The sequence below is a fragment of the Lepisosteus oculatus genome, chromosome 5, assembly GCF_040954835.1.
Source record: "Lepisosteus oculatus isolate fLepOcu1 chromosome 5, fLepOcu1.hap2, whole genome shotgun sequence".
Taxonomy (NCBI): domain Eukaryota; kingdom Metazoa; phylum Chordata; class Actinopteri; order Semionotiformes; family Lepisosteidae; genus Lepisosteus; species Lepisosteus oculatus.
The window spans coordinates 10,548,972-10,567,044 of NC_090700.1; the positions used below are offsets into that span (position 1 = coordinate 10,548,972).

Genomic DNA, 18,073 nt, shown 5'->3' on the forward strand with positions numbered 1-18,073 from the left:
CTTGTATACAAAGTATTTGCCTGTTCTGGGAAATGGCTGATATAGAGGCAAAACAATAAGTTAGCCATTGCCACGGCCCCTTATTCAAGCACTTCCTTTTTACATTCTGTACTAAAGCCTTGTGAGACCTCTACTGTGTCCATGGGAACCAGTTTAAGAAGCAGAAAAGAAAGGAACTAAGATGATAAACATTTTAGTCAGATATCTTCCCATTAAGGAAACACCAACTTGATTATTTACTGCAGTTAGGGTAGTAGTAAAAAAAAAGCTTTTGTCTTTCATGGAATTCCTTGCTGCTGTTTCTGGGTTTTGACACTCGGGGACTTTATTTTTCTGAGTTGTTAAAAATAAATGCTTCCTTATTTAGAGGAATTCATTGAAAAAACTCTTTATTATTAAAATGTTTTTTTTCTGCCCAATGCCTTGCAGATATGATTTTGTGGAAATTGAGGATTTATCAGAGACCAGCACAATTATACGGGGAAGATGGTGTGGACATAAGGAAACCCCTCCAAGGATAACGTCAAAAACAAATACAATTAAAATCACCTTTAAATCTGATGATTATTTTGTGGCCAAACCAGGATTCAAACTGTATTACTCTCTCATGGTAAGTGACAGCAATTGTGAATCCTTTTTCAGGTCTTTGAATTCAGTATAATAATTCAAAACATCTGAGCACAACAGGATTACTCTTGGATTCCCACCAGAAGTAGATACAGTAATTACTAATGGCTGATTATTCTCATGGCAGCTGGGTTAACCCTGCATTATTATTGCTCCCTTGAGGCCTGTGGTTATTTTAAAATATAAAGAAATCACTTTGGAAATACTGTACAATATTTAAATGCTTCAGCAGGATGTGCCAATCATTTGTCCAGGTAATGTTGTTTAATAAATCGCAGATAAAATAATGAGCACAGACTGAGCAAGTTCTGAAAAGGTGCAAAAACAAGATTATACCATATGTTAAGCAGAGAAAAGGTGTCCCAGAGAGCATTTGACAAATCACAAACATATTGTAGATTTGTTAAAACACCATTTATAACACCAAGAAAACCAAAATGTCAGTTTTAGCATGGAGAGACATTTCACACAGAAGCAAAAACGCCAGTGTTGAGAAATCACAGCCTGTCAGAACTCAATTAGAGGATCAGAATTAGAAGACACTAAAGTCTATTGCCACTGCTTCTGTCAGGTTGCAATGACCTGAGGTACCTGCTCTGAATATATTCAGGTAGTTTTGTCTTTTGTTTGTGAGCGTCTGCTAGCTCACTAAATAATGATGCACCTTAAATATAGAATGATGATGTCATCGAGATCAAACGGACACACAGCAAACAGGACTTTTATATTTATTGAATATCTTTAAAAAGATAAGATATTTCTAAGATAAACCACAGTATGTGAGAGACATTCTGCGGTTCATTTACCCATTTTTTTCTCTGGAAACCACAGACCCTTATGAAACTGCATTTTTTGAGAATGTAATTTATTCCACAAAACCTTTAGGTGTAACATGTAGAGATAGCAATGTAGCATGAATCATGCCAAATAATAGGGGCCTCAGGTATTATCTGCTTGACAGTTGTTTAACTCCTCCAAAGCAACTGTTCAAAAGATAATAGCCCTGGAAAAATAACACATTTTTTATTGATGTTTTACTTGTACTTATCCAGTTGTCACATGAATTCTTCTGCTTTTCAATTTTTAGACAATGTGTAAAATACCATTTGATAGACTGTTGCCTTACTAATTTTTATATATTCTTAGCAGATTACATTTTGTACCGTGTTTGCTTCAGACGAATGGAAAAATAGCCATGCCATGTTTTCTCGTGTTCTGTATAATACACTGAACAAATAACACCTGTTTTTATAGAACAGTGTTTACCAATTGAAAAGTTTCTAGGGAAGAGCTCAGAAAACTGTGATTTTTTAACATTTCAGTCTCTGACAGTATCTGCTGACTTGGTTAGAAAAAAAGTTAGTTATACAGTACTTTTTTCCAGGTTCTTCATAGTCAATCTCTTTGGCTCTTAACTGAAATGTGGAACTGTATTATATAGAACTATATTGTAATAGCTATTTTATATGTATTACTTAACATACGCTTCAAAATCTTGAAGTCATGGATACTAATTTCAGACCGGAGCCATGAATAGACAGAATGGTATCCGGTAACTTTTCATGGTAGGCTGTTGATTATGTTAAGTAGAATACTTTAAAATAAATGTGTGTAATCCAATGTGCCCTTTTGCTGGAAGTTCAAATCAAGATACAGTATATAAAATGCAGCAAAAAAGCCTAAGTGTGTAGGGTATGCCACAAGTACTATTTTGTAGTCTACAGTATGTTACTTTACTACAAAGGGGAATTCTGGAATAGAATAGGAATAGAACAAATTTTACAGATTTTCAGAAATTTCAAAAGAGATATAGGTAGATCTTCATCTTACCATAGCAGAAGTTTCACTGAATATTTGTAACCATGATGTACCTCTATGTGGACTCTATTGATGTGTGCATTTAACCTTTTTCAATTGAATTTGTGATTCAGGTTTATCAGCTCTCAGAAATTGAATTCCTCTATTATGTGTAATTGTGTTTTACAGGCAGATATGGATCAGAGGTTTCCTTTAGGCGTTGCTTAGTTGGTGCAGGGACTTTCCAAAACAATTGACTGAACAGTGTTCATCCCTCTAAATTAATTTACAAGAAAATTACCCAACAGTGTGCTCATAACGTAAGAAGAAGGCGCCTACTAAAATATTTTATTCTAGAAACCCCAGATGTCATGTTTCCAATTCAGGGCTGTAAATCACAATTTCAATTACTGTATTGTTGTCTTTGAAACACATACAGTATATTTACATTGTGATTGATTGATTGTACTTAATGTGCAAACATTTACCTACAGTATGTTCCAACAAAACTGCAATGTGCAAACTATGGCACTTTGGCTAAGGATCTGTGCCTGTGGCCGGAAGGGCACCGGTTCAAATCCCGCAGCCAGCAGTGGAATCCTACTCCATTGGGCCCCTGAGCAAGGCCCTTAACCCCAACTGCTCCAGGGGCGCTGTACAATGGCTGACCCTGTGCTCTGACCCCAAGCTTCTCTCCTTGTCTGTGTCTCACGGAGAGCAAGCTGGGGTATGCAAAAAGACTAATTCCTAATGCAAGAAATTGTATATAGCTAATAAAGTGATCATATCTTAATGTTGTAGTTCAGTTGGGCAGCTGCGTCAGCATGCGTAGGCTGCAAGTGGAACAAGTAATAGGTTTATTTTATGCTGAAAAGAGAAGAAAGAAAACACAATATACAGTGAAGAAGGCTCCACGGCCGAAACGTTGTATTTTCTTTCTTCTCTTTTCAGCGTGGAATAAACCTATTACTTGTTCCATTGTACTTAATGTTGCTTGCTTTATTGCTTTTAAAACACAAAGAGTGATTTTGAGAGCTGTAGATCACAACCTTCTGGACACTGTAGTTTCTGACTGATTCTAAAATAAATTCTTCTGGTTTGCGTTAAGGATCAGTTTTGAGTGCCTCATATTAACATAAAAGGAATCCAAGGTTTTGGTTTACTTTATCTTTTGAAGAGCAAACTTTCATGAAAACTGTGTTGTCCAGTTTAAAAACTGAAGGAAGCAATTTTTGTGGGGGTAAAATAATATGCTGTACACAAATGATCAAGATATTAGTGTAATTACAGTTGACTATAAATAATGTCGGAGTCTTGGCAGAGAAACTTATTTTGATTCCAATTTTGATTGAACTAGATAATGTTACAGGTGTGCCCAGGAATTTGAAACACTCGTTTCTTCTAAACTGTGCTTACTTTTTTTCCCTAAACTTTGAACAGGTATACAATTAATCTTGGATAAGTATATTGATTTTAAAAAATAATAGAATCTGCTTTCATTTTTCTTATACTGATAAAACATTTTATTAGAAATTGACCATCTGAAATCCTCTAAAATTTGGAAAATGAAAAAAATGACAGTTTGCAACTGCATAAGTTATTCATTCTTATAACATGATTTTATATCCTTATGACCTCTAGCTGTGACGCAGAAGAATTGCCTTGTGAAGGTTTTTCAGACCAAATGCACTGATGATGATATAGTTTACAGGTAGTACTAAAGTCATGCATAGGTCAGGACATACTGTAGGATAGTAGGGACAGTTTTTAACTGGGTATTGAAACAATGTGTAGTTATGGTCCTTTCTGTTCTTTATGTCATACGAAATTTTACACAACCTTTCTGTGGCACAAAATTCCTGTGTAATATTAAAAAAAATAGTTGGCTAAACATGAAATACTGTATATTACTTATGCAAAGCATGAAAAGACACATTAAAAACCTATATACTATACAAGTACACACTGACATTCCAAACTTTGAAAATTAGTAGAAAAACAAATCAAATTGATTTGTTGGTGTAATGGTTTCTCAGAATTTATTTCTCCAGTAATGGAATGGAAAGGGTTTTTAATTTGTTTCATATAATGAATATTTTCTCATATATTGGACATACAAGAAGGAATGGGCCTACAGTACATGGCTATAAGCAATACCAGCTTGTATTCAGATTGCGAGATTGCCTAGTTGTTCTGTATGCAGTAAGTCCCCTGTTCAAACGAGTGGCATACTGTATGGATTTCTCCTTTTTCAATTAACAAGCAGAGCTGAATCTTTCAGTTGAAAACTTGATATTGTCTTCAATAAACACAATCGTTAGTGCCGTATCGTTTCCTGTTATGAAGATTATTTAGTTGAATTTCATGAATTATATAAAAATTCATTACTGCAAGTTGTTTTTAAAGGCAACAGAGAAAGTGCATTCAAACTGATCTACCAGTTGTTCAATGTGGATTATGATCTCTTTCTTAGGATGATGTCCAACCTGCAGCATCCGAAACAAATTGGGAAGCAGTCACCAACTCTGTCCCAGTAAGTATTTTGCTACATCAATGACAAATTAAATGACTGATATCAAGGTAAATGCACAATATGTAATATGCTCAAGTAGGTAGCTGTGTCAGCATGCATAGGCTGCAAAGGAACGGGTAAAGATTTATTTCACGCTAGAAAGAAAAGAGACACAACTTTTTGGCTCCACAGCCGAAATGTTGTCTCCTTTCTTTTCAGCATGGAATAAACCTTTAAGGTACATGTTCCGTAATGTTGTAATATATACAGAATGTTCACGTATTGCCCTTTTAAGAAGCATCATGTGTGTGCACCATTCTGTAGAAGTTGCTGGATTCACTAGTCACTCAGCTCCTCAGATTCCTTTTTTCAGTTCTTAAAAGCTGTAAAAAGTACGAATCTAAAATTGAGCATCTCAGAATAGACAGCAATTTATCCACCTTGAAACTAGCGTCATTCCATCCTCTTTAAATTGGGCTGTTATACAAAAGTGCTACCAAAATTAGGAACTGATAAAAAGCATTACTGAACCTAAAGTCGGTTCTTGCAACTCATGTAAATATGCTTCCTGATTAAAACAGGCTGCCTAAAGGCAATAATTGTGTGTTAAGTTTTCAACAGAAATGTCTGCTTGTAATGTTAATTTTGCAGTATTTAATGTGACGGTGACTTAAATTCTGTGATTTTTATTTATTAAAAATAATTTAACTTTAAATGCCAACTATAGCAATTTATATACTGTAGTTAGAGGCATTTTGATTTTCCACAATGGCTCTACCAGTAATAAATGAGTTCCAAGCGATTATGGTGTCCTCCTGTAATAACCTGTAGAGTATAGAGTTTGTATACTGCAGTTTTATGCTTATATTCTATCAATGGTCTACTCACGGTACTGACCATAGATTCTCTTATTATGCTTATTTGGGAGTGATATGGCATTTATTGTCAGACGTTGGTTTCAGTGGAATGTATTAGGAGCTGAAAACTGGAACAGTGCAAAAATTGTGCCTGTTTGAATCATCTGCACATACTCAGTGCAGTTACTTTTACTCTCACTTCCATTTCTTAAAAAATAAGATCCTGATAAGTAATCTGAATAGTACAATATAGTATAATACAGACAGATACGTGACACAGCCTTATTATTACAATAATGTATTTGCTTTGCAGTTACGTTTATCCAGAGTTACTTTCAAGATACACAGTAATGCATAAAGTAAATATAAAAGAGAAACCATTCAAAAAAGACAGAAAAAAGCCATTTGTGAAAATACAAATGACAAAAAACCAGTGAGGCTGACATGCTAGGAGTACCACATTTGTGGAGAGCTGAGTTGAAAATATCTATCAAGTGGCAAACACGTAGGTAGGAGTCTTGATTGCAGTGTAGAAGGTATTGACTTTCAGTAGAGTGCTCAATTGATGGTGAAAGTTAACAAGATCACAGGTGCTGTCTAAACAGATAAGTCCCGAGGAGATGTCAGAAGGTGGTCAGGCACTGAGCAGTTCTGATTTCAGTGGGTAGTTAATCTCAACACTGTGAAGCCAGGAGACGGGGGAGTAGAGAATAGGGGAGAAGCAAATTTAGCAAAGGAGCTGAAGCATAGAAATGAGGTAGGGATATCACATTACATGAAGACCTCTCAGAGCACTAAACAGTGACAGCTTTTCGTCTACCTATTGAACATAACCATACTTCACGGTATCCTCAAGACTGAAGGAGGATTAACACGCAGATCTGAATCTTGGCTTTCCAGGGACCATCTGTGTTTTCCTCATCAGTGACCGATTCCCCATTGTCGGCTGCAGCTTTGGACCAGACCATCGCTGCGTTCGACACAGTGGAGGAGCTGCTGAAGCACCTCAATCCCGACACGTGGCAGGAGGACCTGGAGAACCTTTACACCGACACTGGTCATTACCGAGCCCGGACCTTTCACCACGAGCGCAGGCACAAGAGTAAGAGATTACTTTATTAGCCCAATACAATTTCTTGCATTAGGAATTTGCCTTTTCGCATACCCCAGCCTGCTCTCCACAAGCTGAGACACAGACACACGGATAGAGAGAGAGAAGCTTGGGGTCAGAGCCTAGGGTCTGCCATTGTACAGCGCCCCTGGAGCAGTTGGGGTTAAGGGCCTTGCTCAGGGGCCCAACAGAGTAGGATTCCCATGCTGGCCGCAGAATAGGAACTGGCAACCTTCCAGCCACAGGCACAGATCCTTAGCCACAAAGCCACTGCCCCAATCGTCAGTCGCGCCGGAGGAGGAGGGCCCCAACCAACCCCGCAGGTGCGGGTGCCTGAGCGACAGGCCACCTTTCCCCCAGGCCCTTCCAAACTGACCCGGAGCCGGTCGTAGCGCACCACCGCGGAGGAAATGTGCCCTCTTGAACTCTCTTAACTTTCTTAGGGCTCTAAGCCCTTTGACAAATTTACCCTGGCTAAGGCATGTCAAAACCTCAGTCTTGCCTGCTAATTCAAAGCCGTAATGGCAGCTTTCCATGTGGTAGGTGCAGGAACCGTTTGGCAAACAGAAAGCTGTCATCAGGTTATTTGGATATATATTTGGATTCGGCAAATAACAGACAGGATGAAGCTGCAATTTAATCCTGGCTTTAGCATAATCATACCTTAAGTGCTGCTCTCCCACATTACGTTAGCAGTGCATAGAAAACTCGTGTCTTGCACTTACGCATGCATTATGAAACAGAATATGGTGTGCCTTTTCAAGAAGATGACTCAGTGGTATTCAGATCACTAATATGGTTTCTACAAATGAAATGTGTTGTCCTTGCATAAAACACTTGAGAAAGAAAAGCAGAATTTGCCATGACAGTAGCAATTCAGAAGAGTTGTCTGCTGGAGAAGGGAATACCATTTCCATCACAGGTCAGTGCCAACTTATCTCAAGATGGTGAGACTCCAAGTTCTTCAAATTTAGAAGAAGCTGGAAAGTAAAGCTATAATCTAAAAAGTATATATTTAAGTTTGATTTTTGAGTCACTGATGTTTTGAGTAATCATGTGTAAGGTACAGTGTACTTGCAGCCTCCTCTTTCTTAAGAAAGTACATTCAACGTCATGGCCTTGCAGTCTTCTTCCAGTATTAGAATTTCGCAAATAAACAATTAAAAAGGCTTTACAAAGTCCCCAGAACTGGTATGATGGAGTAGCTACCATGTTTCTTAATGCAGAATGTACTGTACTCTGGACTCTTAATTGGAAATTCAACCTGACCAGCCAGGCAGAAATGTTACTGTAGTCAGCATTTACTTTTATATTCATTAAAGAAAAAAAAATCAATGTTAAGCAAGATAAATTAATATGCCAGCTCTTCAGTAATTTGGAATTTGGAGGATGTGAATGACACAGACATAAAAAAAACAGTAGCTGTAGTGATCACAATGCTATGCATAATCTATATAGGAAGGGATAAAGAAATGCATTGATGTTTTTAATAGGTTTTGAACTTCCACGATGATTGGAAAAAAGAATTTCAAATAAACAGTTAAAACTCTTTATTTAGTGATTAATAGCAACCACTTTAAATATAAATGTTTATGGAAGCATTCTCTGTCTGTAACTGATTTTAAAAAAAGTGCTTTTTGGCAAGCTTCTCAAGCCGAGACAATTTGCAATGTGGCATACATGACATTTCATGCCCCAGCATAGAGCAGCCATGACCTCTCACTTGTCCGTATCAATTATAGTCGGCCTCACTTAGCAGGAAATGAGCTCTACCTTTTGTATGTTTTCCCTCCCGTTCTGTGCCCACCCCTCCTGTTAGACTTTCCTCCAGGAACGGATGACATTCTTACTCCAGAGAGGTATGATCATTCTTTGAGGAGGAGGAGGGGGGGAATGGGGGGCCCTATGTACTTTAACATGACTGAGAAGCACACACAGACAGCTGTAACCTTCAGAATTTACCACGATTAACCCAGACCTGGTTGTTCAACTTCCATTTTTTTTGTCAGGACATGTAGGAGGCCATGACTAAATTAAACCATACTTTAGAGGTGGCACAACAAACTAGTCTCCTTTTTTTTCTTTCAGCATTATAAAACAGCACTTAATTATATCCATTGTAAGATACAACTGAAAGATACAGTCCAGTATTTGGAAATTAATTATTAGTAGCAGAATAGCGGTTAGTTTTTGAATTTTCTGGAAGGATCTAACCCCTGTGCATTGCACTTGATTTTTGTCATTTTTATTTGGGGACTTTCTTCTTTTCCAGTTGACCTGGACAGGCTGAATGAGGATGTAAAACGATACAGCTGCACACCTAGGAACTATTCGGTCAATCTGAGGGAAGAGCTGAAGGCAACCAATGCGGTTTTCTTTCCCCGGTGTCTCCTCGTTCAGCGGTGTGGGGGAAACTGTGCCTGTGGTACGGAAAACTGGCGTTCCTGCACCTGCTCGCCTGGCAAAACTAGTGAGAAGCTTTATGAGGTACTGTGATATTGAGTAACTTTCACAGCTTAACACAGGGGTGACGTGATAGAGTTCTGGGGTGGATCATGTCAATAAATTGTTTGAATAATGGCAAAAAGGCTGGGATCAGAGCTGTCTTTCCAAATCAAGCATCATAGAAGCAGATGCCAAACTGGATCCACCCTGTTAATGAAAAGCATGTCACAATAGTTCAGGCAAACTGTTTTACAGACTGTTCAGCCCTCCTTATTCAATGTCGTGCTACACTGAAGAATAAACGAAAAGAAGCAATATTCTGGTCTTACTCTACATTCAGCCTCATTTGAGGTCTGTTGCTTATCAGTCACTGCACTCGCAGTGTGCTGCTTTCTCATCATTTTGCGCTCTTCGGTTTATTTTTCCAAGTATCTGCATGATCATAATCCTTAACTAAGGCGACAAAAAAGAGTTGCTGCATCCAAAGTCAATGTGAAGCTGAAAGCAATTATTTGTTTTACGTTTTCTGACTTTAAAAAATGACACATCGCCATTGCACTGAACAAACCAGACAAACCCTTTGAAGATTAGAGTCACGAGTCAGTGAGAAAAAGCAGTCCAATTTCCATTTTGTTCAAACATTGCTTCCTGTCTTGTCTGGGAATGTGTCTGCCAATTCATTTTCCTTCTCTTATCAGTATTGCACATATAGCTTGTTCATGTTTCTTATTATAAAACACAGGGAAAATCCCCTAGCTGTCCTGCAGTTTAACTATAATATTATCTCAGAATTCCTAAACTACTATACGCCACATTAAAATCAGGCTCCGCTACCTAGTTTTTCTCTAATATTTTTGGCCTGAAAATAAGCTAGTTTTTTATGCTAGCGAGCATTTAGATTCCATTTCTGAAATAATCACTCGGTGGTTTTAAAGTATCTCCAAACAGCAACTGAATTTGCTGTTCAACAGCATTCTGCAACCTGACCTTATGCTGCAGCCAAGAAATTATCCTACAGGCGTTAATCGCAAAATAGAAAACAATAAATGATGAAATGCTGCATATCTGTACCTGCCACTATGCTTACATGAACCTGAACTCAGCGGAATGACGTACTGTATCTACAATTTCTCAGCAAAAGTTTCTGCAAATTAAACTTGCATCACAGTAGTTTAATAATAATAATAATAATAATAAAATCACTAAGTAATTCTTAAAATGAAAATTCCAATTAAAAACACCCATTCAAGTTAATGTCAAAGTAGTCTAGACACATTTTGTTCTTGTTGGTCTTTCCTTTCAAACACCTACAGTACCTGTGTTTACTGTTCTTCTCTTGAAAAAAACAGTTTTTGTATGACAGATACTGTATACACTGATTTAGGAAGAGACACAAGACATAAGCACTTAAATTCTACACTTAAAGAACTACAGTTTATTCACATGAATACGTCTATAAACTGACAATGTAAGCTTGTTAATGAAAAAGTAATACATCGGCTGCATCAGTATTAAACATTTAACTCCAAGTAAATAGCTCCATTTAGAGTGTTTCTTCAGGTGCCAAAGTCAGTTTATTCAGCCAACATGTCTATTAGTATTGAGCAGATCTGCTAGAAAACAAAGGAATAATAACTTGCTGACATGCAAGCTACTCTGATAGTAGCTTCTTAGTTCTGAAGTATATGCTTCAGTTGGCAGCAGTGTCTGCTCAATAGATCCAGCAATGCCTACAGAAACATGTGCCAGAAAATATTCTTTAATTTTCTGATACGTGTCAATCAACATCCGATTTTGCCTTACGGTAATCACAAATGTCAATAAAAAAGTCAAATCCTTACTACAGATGTTACAATTAACATGATAGTGTACTAAAGGAAGTTGAATTGGTTTGAATTTAGAAATAACTAAATGTTTATGGACACCATATATTAGACATCATTTCTGCATGAAATAACTCTATTGTGTGTGTCTGTACAGTATATGCACTCCATAAGAAGCGTCATTGAATTTCACGTCACAAATCAAGTAAAGTTTAATGATGTAGGCATCAGTCTAGTGCCTTCTTATTTTCTTACAGTATTACATCCTTATAAATTAACGTGAAAAAATAATTTAATCTTCCCTTCCTGTATCGTTGCATTTGCAGCAACTTCAGATGGTATAATGCATGAAGCTGTGAAGAAAATTTAATTAAGAAACAAATAAAAACAAAACCCTCAGATCATTAGTGTTTGATTTTGCTAATCCTGGGAACTGAAAAGAACACTGAAGCTTGAACGGCAATTAATTGAGTCAACTAGCATGTTGCTTTTCATCCCATTTGCTAAATAAAATCTGAATGTGGGGAGGGTGATACCTGATAATAAAAAGACTCAAATTATTTGCTTTTCACTCTTAGTGACTAATATAGTGTAGTTTAAGATAGTTAAATATGTTTTTTTTAATTACTACTTTGCTCCTTGTGTAACTATACTTTTCCCTTGTAGCCTTTGCTGTATAATGTAACAGACCTACTAATAACTTCAATAGAAAATGTAGTTATTTCATCTTTAAATACATGTGCATAATATAGTAAAACGCAAAATACAAAAATCTAAATTTACTAGGAAGTAATGAGGTTTTATTTCCATGAGTGAGGTTGCTAAATTCACCAGTTATGTGATTGAAAACAAAATGCTGTAACACAGGACTAAAACATCAGCAATAGAATAAATCAAAGATGATTCTGGACAATGGCTACATTGGGTCATAATCTAGCAATGGATTGTGGAACGGTTTACTTAAGGAATAGTAAAAGCCATTTCACACATTTTGTCTATCATTGGTATATTACCAATTATTTGGCAGTGACTTCTTCTGAACTCTGTACTCATGCTGCCCAGTATATTTTGAAACAAGTCACGAAGAAACAGCATAAGCATTAAGCAATGAACAATGTTCCTGATCCACAAAAAGTATTACAGTTAATGGCATAGTTGAATCACAACTTCAGAAGTTTTATTTATTTTCTATCTTTTTCTTTGTTAGTGTGTTTTACAACTGAACAGGGGTTTAGGTTTCTTTTCAAAATGGTCTGTAAAAATATTTCACAACAGTTCACTCAGATGATGCTGTGATGGATAGATGAAAGGCTGTTGCAAATTGTGCATCCAGGAGGTCAAATAAAAACAAAAATTGAGATTTCAACGCTGCTTTTTCTAGGTGCTGAAATTCAGTCCCGAACCTGGATTCTTCAGAAGGAAAAGTCGAGGAAGGGGTATGGGCCTCGCAGAAATCTACCTGGAGCACCATGAGCGTTGTGACTGTGTTTGCCACTCACGGCCACCACGATGAAGACCAATGTCAAAGAGACATGAGTATGGGACTTTTAATATACAGTAGTTTGGATCACCATCTCCCACCCCCACCCCCTGCCCCAGTGCAACTGTACTCCACCGCAAATGAATAAGCAGATTGCTGTGTCTGGGTTAAACCTCTTGTGTCATCTGTCATCTCCACTAAATGTTATTTTGTCATATAAATATATTTTAAGCACCCTGGAAGTGCAGGCTAAAAATAGTCTTCCAAAACGTAATCCAAGGTCTGCAGACCTTAATGAAAGAAACAGTATTATTGACTTTATTTGCTTTTACTTTCAGTGTGAAAAGAATAAAAGTATGTTTTTTTTAAGGATGTGTCAGAAGTTTATGATCTAGGGAGGACGGTGGTGAAACAGTTTTCCACAGGCGTCCACAGGTACAGTATGTCTGCATCACCATGATTTACTAATAGCTAGTCCAAATGTAACGGTGTTTCAGAGGTGATTGGCCTTTTTTGCAAAGGAAGGATCCTTCATTTATAACCTCAGATTGCCACTGTGGTGATGAAATTGTTTCCGTATTCAAGTATAGCCGCAGACTGTCCTGTGCTCATCTTATTTCAGATGGGGTTGTGCAAACAATGAAAATCAGAACTTTGCCAAATATAGCTCAATTAGTGTGATACCAAAGTTTAATTATTTTTAATCAGTTTGATCAGTTCACTTTTTTTGTGAACGATGATTATGAAGTGGAATTATTTACTAAATTGGAATTTATTTCACTAAAGAGAACTCCAGACTGCAAAGAGACTATCATTAAGTTCTCCTACATTCTGACATTTAAGACACGATTATGTGACAATGTATTGTAATATCTACCCTTTCAGTGCCTTTTTTACAGTTAACATGAGCCACAATTATCTGCTACATTCTGCTGAAAAAGTATGAATAAATGCCCATTGGTACTGTACTGTATATGTACAGTCATATGGCTAGAATTAATAAACTAGAACCAGGTCAATTTGTATTGCTTACAGTAAAAACTCCAGCAACAAAATAATTTACAGGTAATTAATCAATGTTCCCCTATGAAAAAGCAGTGATATGCACTTTGACTCAATATTGGGTAATTAGTATTTAATTCATTCATATTGAGAGACCTGGGGACATACTTACCAAACCCTCTGCACTTACTGTAATTGTAAATCTTTAGAATGCTTTGATTAAAGGTTTATAATATGCAAAAGTAAACACATGATTTTCATTTTTTGAAAAATGCCTTTATAAAACTGGCCATATGTGTATACCTTCTCGGAGAAAGAGAAATTGCAATTGATTCTCAGTCAAATCTAGCTGCTGTGCAGGCATTGTATTGCTTATGCAGATTTTAAGTAAAAGAAATTGCCAATATCTAACTGTCAGTCATACTTTCTGCTTAATATTGTATATCTTAACATTTAAGAGTCCTGAAAAAAGTTAGTAAGTACAATTGTGTGCTTTTTCAGAAATCTGACTGTTGAGAGACAAATTTACAAAAATAATTTTGTGGCTAAAATATTTTCTGTATTTGATTTTGTTCATTACTGAAATGCAAGACATGTTCCAAATCCTACCCTGAACAAGGAAATAAGAAGAGGCTGTTGACTTTGGCTAACCAAAGTGTCAATTTTTATAATTTTGTAGACACATCATACCAGCTTCTGCTAGGACTGATGTTATACAGAGCATGATAAACATGCATTGTATACAGTTCCACAATCGATATGAAAGAAAAGAAAATCCGTCAGTCTGGGTGGGTTGCGATATCAGTACAAACATAGTAAAGCAACAGAAATTGAACAGTGAATAGAGCAATTTTCAGTCCTTTAAGAACCACAGAAAAACCCTCTAGTGTTCTTTCAACCACTTCAGAAGAAGAGAACTGACAATTGCTGCCTTTTTAAACTTGCAGCATCAACATACCATCTAAAATAGATGAGCCTGTGAATGGACAAAGTGGTGCTTTAGTGAACAAATCCCTATTGTCACCATGCACTTCACATACCGGATGTCCTTAACTGTCTGTAGTTCTGACCTTTCAAAAAGAAGGCACAGAAAGAGAAGCCTGTGAAATAGTGACACATCTGTAGTATCTTGAGAAGGGGCAGTCTTTCAGAACCTTCAGAAAAGCCTCAAGTCTTTGCTTTAGAGAACTTACTTTAGAGAAGCTAAAGTACAGTACTCAGTTTGTGATTTGAAACACAGCTGAAGAAGTGAAAAAATACTTGAAAGAAAAGTGTATTTTTTTTGTTATTCAACATACATTATGACATTTTCTTTCCATATTAGAAAAGCAATAAGCCTATCAATGCAAATGTGTATATATGTATATAGAGTTTCTTCCAGCTTTATGCTCTTCAGTTGCCTCAGATTCACTTAATCTTTCAAAGTGCCAGAATTATACCATCGTTTGTTTTTTCCTCACCCAAAACTGAAATTTGTGCCATAGGACTGGTTTTTGTCATTTAACAATTCCTATAGCAGTAATTAACAGTTGTTTTTTATTACAAAGAGAACTTTTTCAGTTTATTTTTGTCAACAGCTTTGTATATTAAACATTGCTATGTAAATATTTTATTACAAAACTATATATAATGACTCTTCAATATTATAGCAACAAAAACAAAATGCAACTGGTCATCATTATTTCTTGTCACTATGGAAATAGTAAATAGAAAGTGAAGGCTATCATGTTGCTTTTGTAACTGTACTCAGACAGCTTTTAAAATTCTCCCATCTGTATATGTGGAGTGACCTTAATTTCTTTCTTATGATGTAAATGATTACACAAAATGTCAAAGAAAATGGATTGTCTTTTGAGAGTTATAATAATCATTTTCTTTTCCTTGCTACAAGATGCTTGCTCTTTCCCATACAGCAGAAAGCAGAAATGATACGCGATTTTCCTTTAATCAAGATGAGACTACTGTCATGCCTTATTTACTGGGGTATCTTCTAAGGTACTAAATAACGTTTCATTTCCAGAAAGTGTTGGCTTACAGTATGTGTTTACTTAAACACATGTAAACTGTGCATTGTCACAAAGTAAAATGAATAGTCATCCTGCGTGCAGTACATATAAGGGACTTGTGTAGCTTCAGGTTACTGTGGACTAGCTGCATGAGTATAGTCCAGTGCTTCATTTGAGATCTGCTGATCTTGCACAATGAGCAATACAGCCTTCTCTTTGTACTGTAACTCCAAGATTTTGGAACACAGTGCCCAGACCCATTAGATACTGTATACTATGGCTGTGGACATGTTTAAAACTACTTTAAGAGCATTTACTGTACCCTATAGATTTCAATGTCTGATTGTTTTTTATTTTTGGCGCTATCTGATCTATAAACTGTGTGACTTGTGTTACTTCGATTTTTTATGCCTGTACTATTGTATAGTGCTCTGAATTCTTTGAAAAGCACTTATAAATAAAACCGATTATAAATATAATTATTATATGATGCAAATAATTGCATTCTAAGGCCCACACAATGAATACACAGCTGCTTTAGATATCTAGTAATTTAATATTTCAAATCACAGCTTCCATGTGCATTTCAATTAAAGGACCACATTCTTCTGTGGCATATGTCATGCTTGGAATGGACATTGTGAGCTGGATCTCAGTACCCTTGGTGACAAACTCCTCCAAGAACAACACATTTGTTGTAGATTTCATTTCAATTTCTGCCTTGAGAAAACAGTGCCTGATGATCACGATGCAGGATCCCAGAATGCAGCAAATAATTTAGTTAAGTCATACTACATTCATCTAATGGAAGAGAAATAAAGTATAATAGCTTTGAAAGCTATTTGTAGCATATCAGCAGTACATTTTTAATACATTGTGGTAAAACATCGGAGCATGATAAGGGCAACTGGAAATTAAATGTTTAAGAAACAAGTGCTGCCTTTTCTTCACACCCATCCCAAAGGAATCTCCCACCCATTCAGCAGAAAACAATTCAGTACAATTTGATAATGAAATATTGTTTTTTGACTGGCTTTATTCATGTCATCTTTTATACTTTAAAAAAGCGTAATTTTGTTGTCGAGGAATCGGTAGAGGATAATTCCAGTCTGAAAAGTAAAACAAAGTCATTATGGCCAAGAAGCCTTGTTAAGGTGTGTTGAACAAGGATCTAAATTCCTCCACTTCTAAAATGGTTTTCTTCTTTCACTTACTGTTCAACATGGAAGTAAATTTTACTTGTACCTTTATAAATTACAGTACATGGGGATGCAGCTGTTTTCTATAAAAAGTCTGTGTTTTTACTTTGCAATAAGCAGTAAGGTTTCTACACATCTCACACTTTCTCTTCTGTTTAAGTACACTTTTCAGTTAGAAAAGCTGAAACTCCACACAGGAAGACACAACTTTTACATCTAAGGCCAATAATGGTTTTAAACTCTTAATCAAATCACTATGATGCTTCACCTACCTAATTCAAATGTGTTCCGGAAACCAAAATGCGTCAATAAATAATTTATTTTGAACCTCATGATTTATTAAACCTATCAGCTGTTTGTTCATGAATAAAATATTATGCATGCTTATATATTAAAACATAGGAGGTTTAATTATAAAATATAGACATTACATGATGGACTTCTTTGACATTTCATATATGCAGTATACTGTCATGCAGCTTCAAAATGTGTAGACTTATTTGTAATTAGAATCCTTTGTTGTGACAGAATGTAAAGATTGCTTTTGAAAGGGAATAAGAAATATTTTGTTACAAAAATTCAATAAAAGTAGTATATCTTGTATATCTCTGGATTGTAGATTTTTTGTATCAATTTTGTATACTGACTGTTTTCCCTTGTTTTAGCAAAAAAAAGTGATAAAACTGTAGGAAATGACAACTAGAGCCCATTGATGTCTTTTCATATACTGTACATACATACACATACTATTTCCCACTAACTTGTACAAAACTGTTTTCTTTTATCACAGAATAACCGACTGGTGTGATAATTATAGAAGATTATGGTGAAATTACACTGCAGATGTTTGCCAGTCAAGTTGTGGGAAAATGTTTAGATTTCAGATTTTCACTGTTGAGAAGCAGATGTTGAGGTCTCCCGTAAACATTGAACTGCCAGCATGCGAAGACAACTGTATTTTGGTTGTGGTATTGCCCTTTGGGTTCTTTTATAACTAAGACCGCAAAATGTACTCTTTCCAATACACATTGATGCATACTGCAAATGGTAAATGTTATAAGCAATGTGTTTATTTACTGAACCATTTCATACTGTACATTGAATTTTCCATTTTTTATTGGGTTTCTTCCATTAATTCAAGATCAATGAATAATGCTCATTCAATTGCTTTTAGTAAGATTATGCAGTGTGGAATGTTAATGTTCTTCAGTTTG

The 18,073-nt window shown here is 36.1% G+C and overlaps 1 protein-coding gene across 2 annotated transcripts in view; it reads left to right on the forward strand.

Moving 5' to 3' along the window:
• The window catches only part of pdgfd (platelet derived growth factor d), a 49,878-nt gene extending 32,416 nt beyond the window's left edge, over positions 1-17,462 (forward strand). For both annotated transcript variants that reach the window (XM_015341775.2, XM_006627825.3), the window contains exons 3-7: positions 430-610; positions 4,898-4,957; positions 6,694-6,895; positions 9,177-9,391; positions 12,554-17,462. In XM_015341775.2, the coding sequence (XP_015197261.1) occupies positions 430-610; positions 4,898-4,957; positions 6,694-6,895; positions 9,177-9,391; positions 12,554-12,685 (790 nt within the window). In that variant the 3' untranslated portion in view covers positions 12,686-17,462. The remainder of the gene's footprint in view (positions 1-429; positions 611-4,897; positions 4,958-6,693; positions 6,896-9,176; positions 9,392-12,553) is intronic.
• The last annotated feature ends 611 nt before the right edge of the window (positions 17,463-18,073 follow it).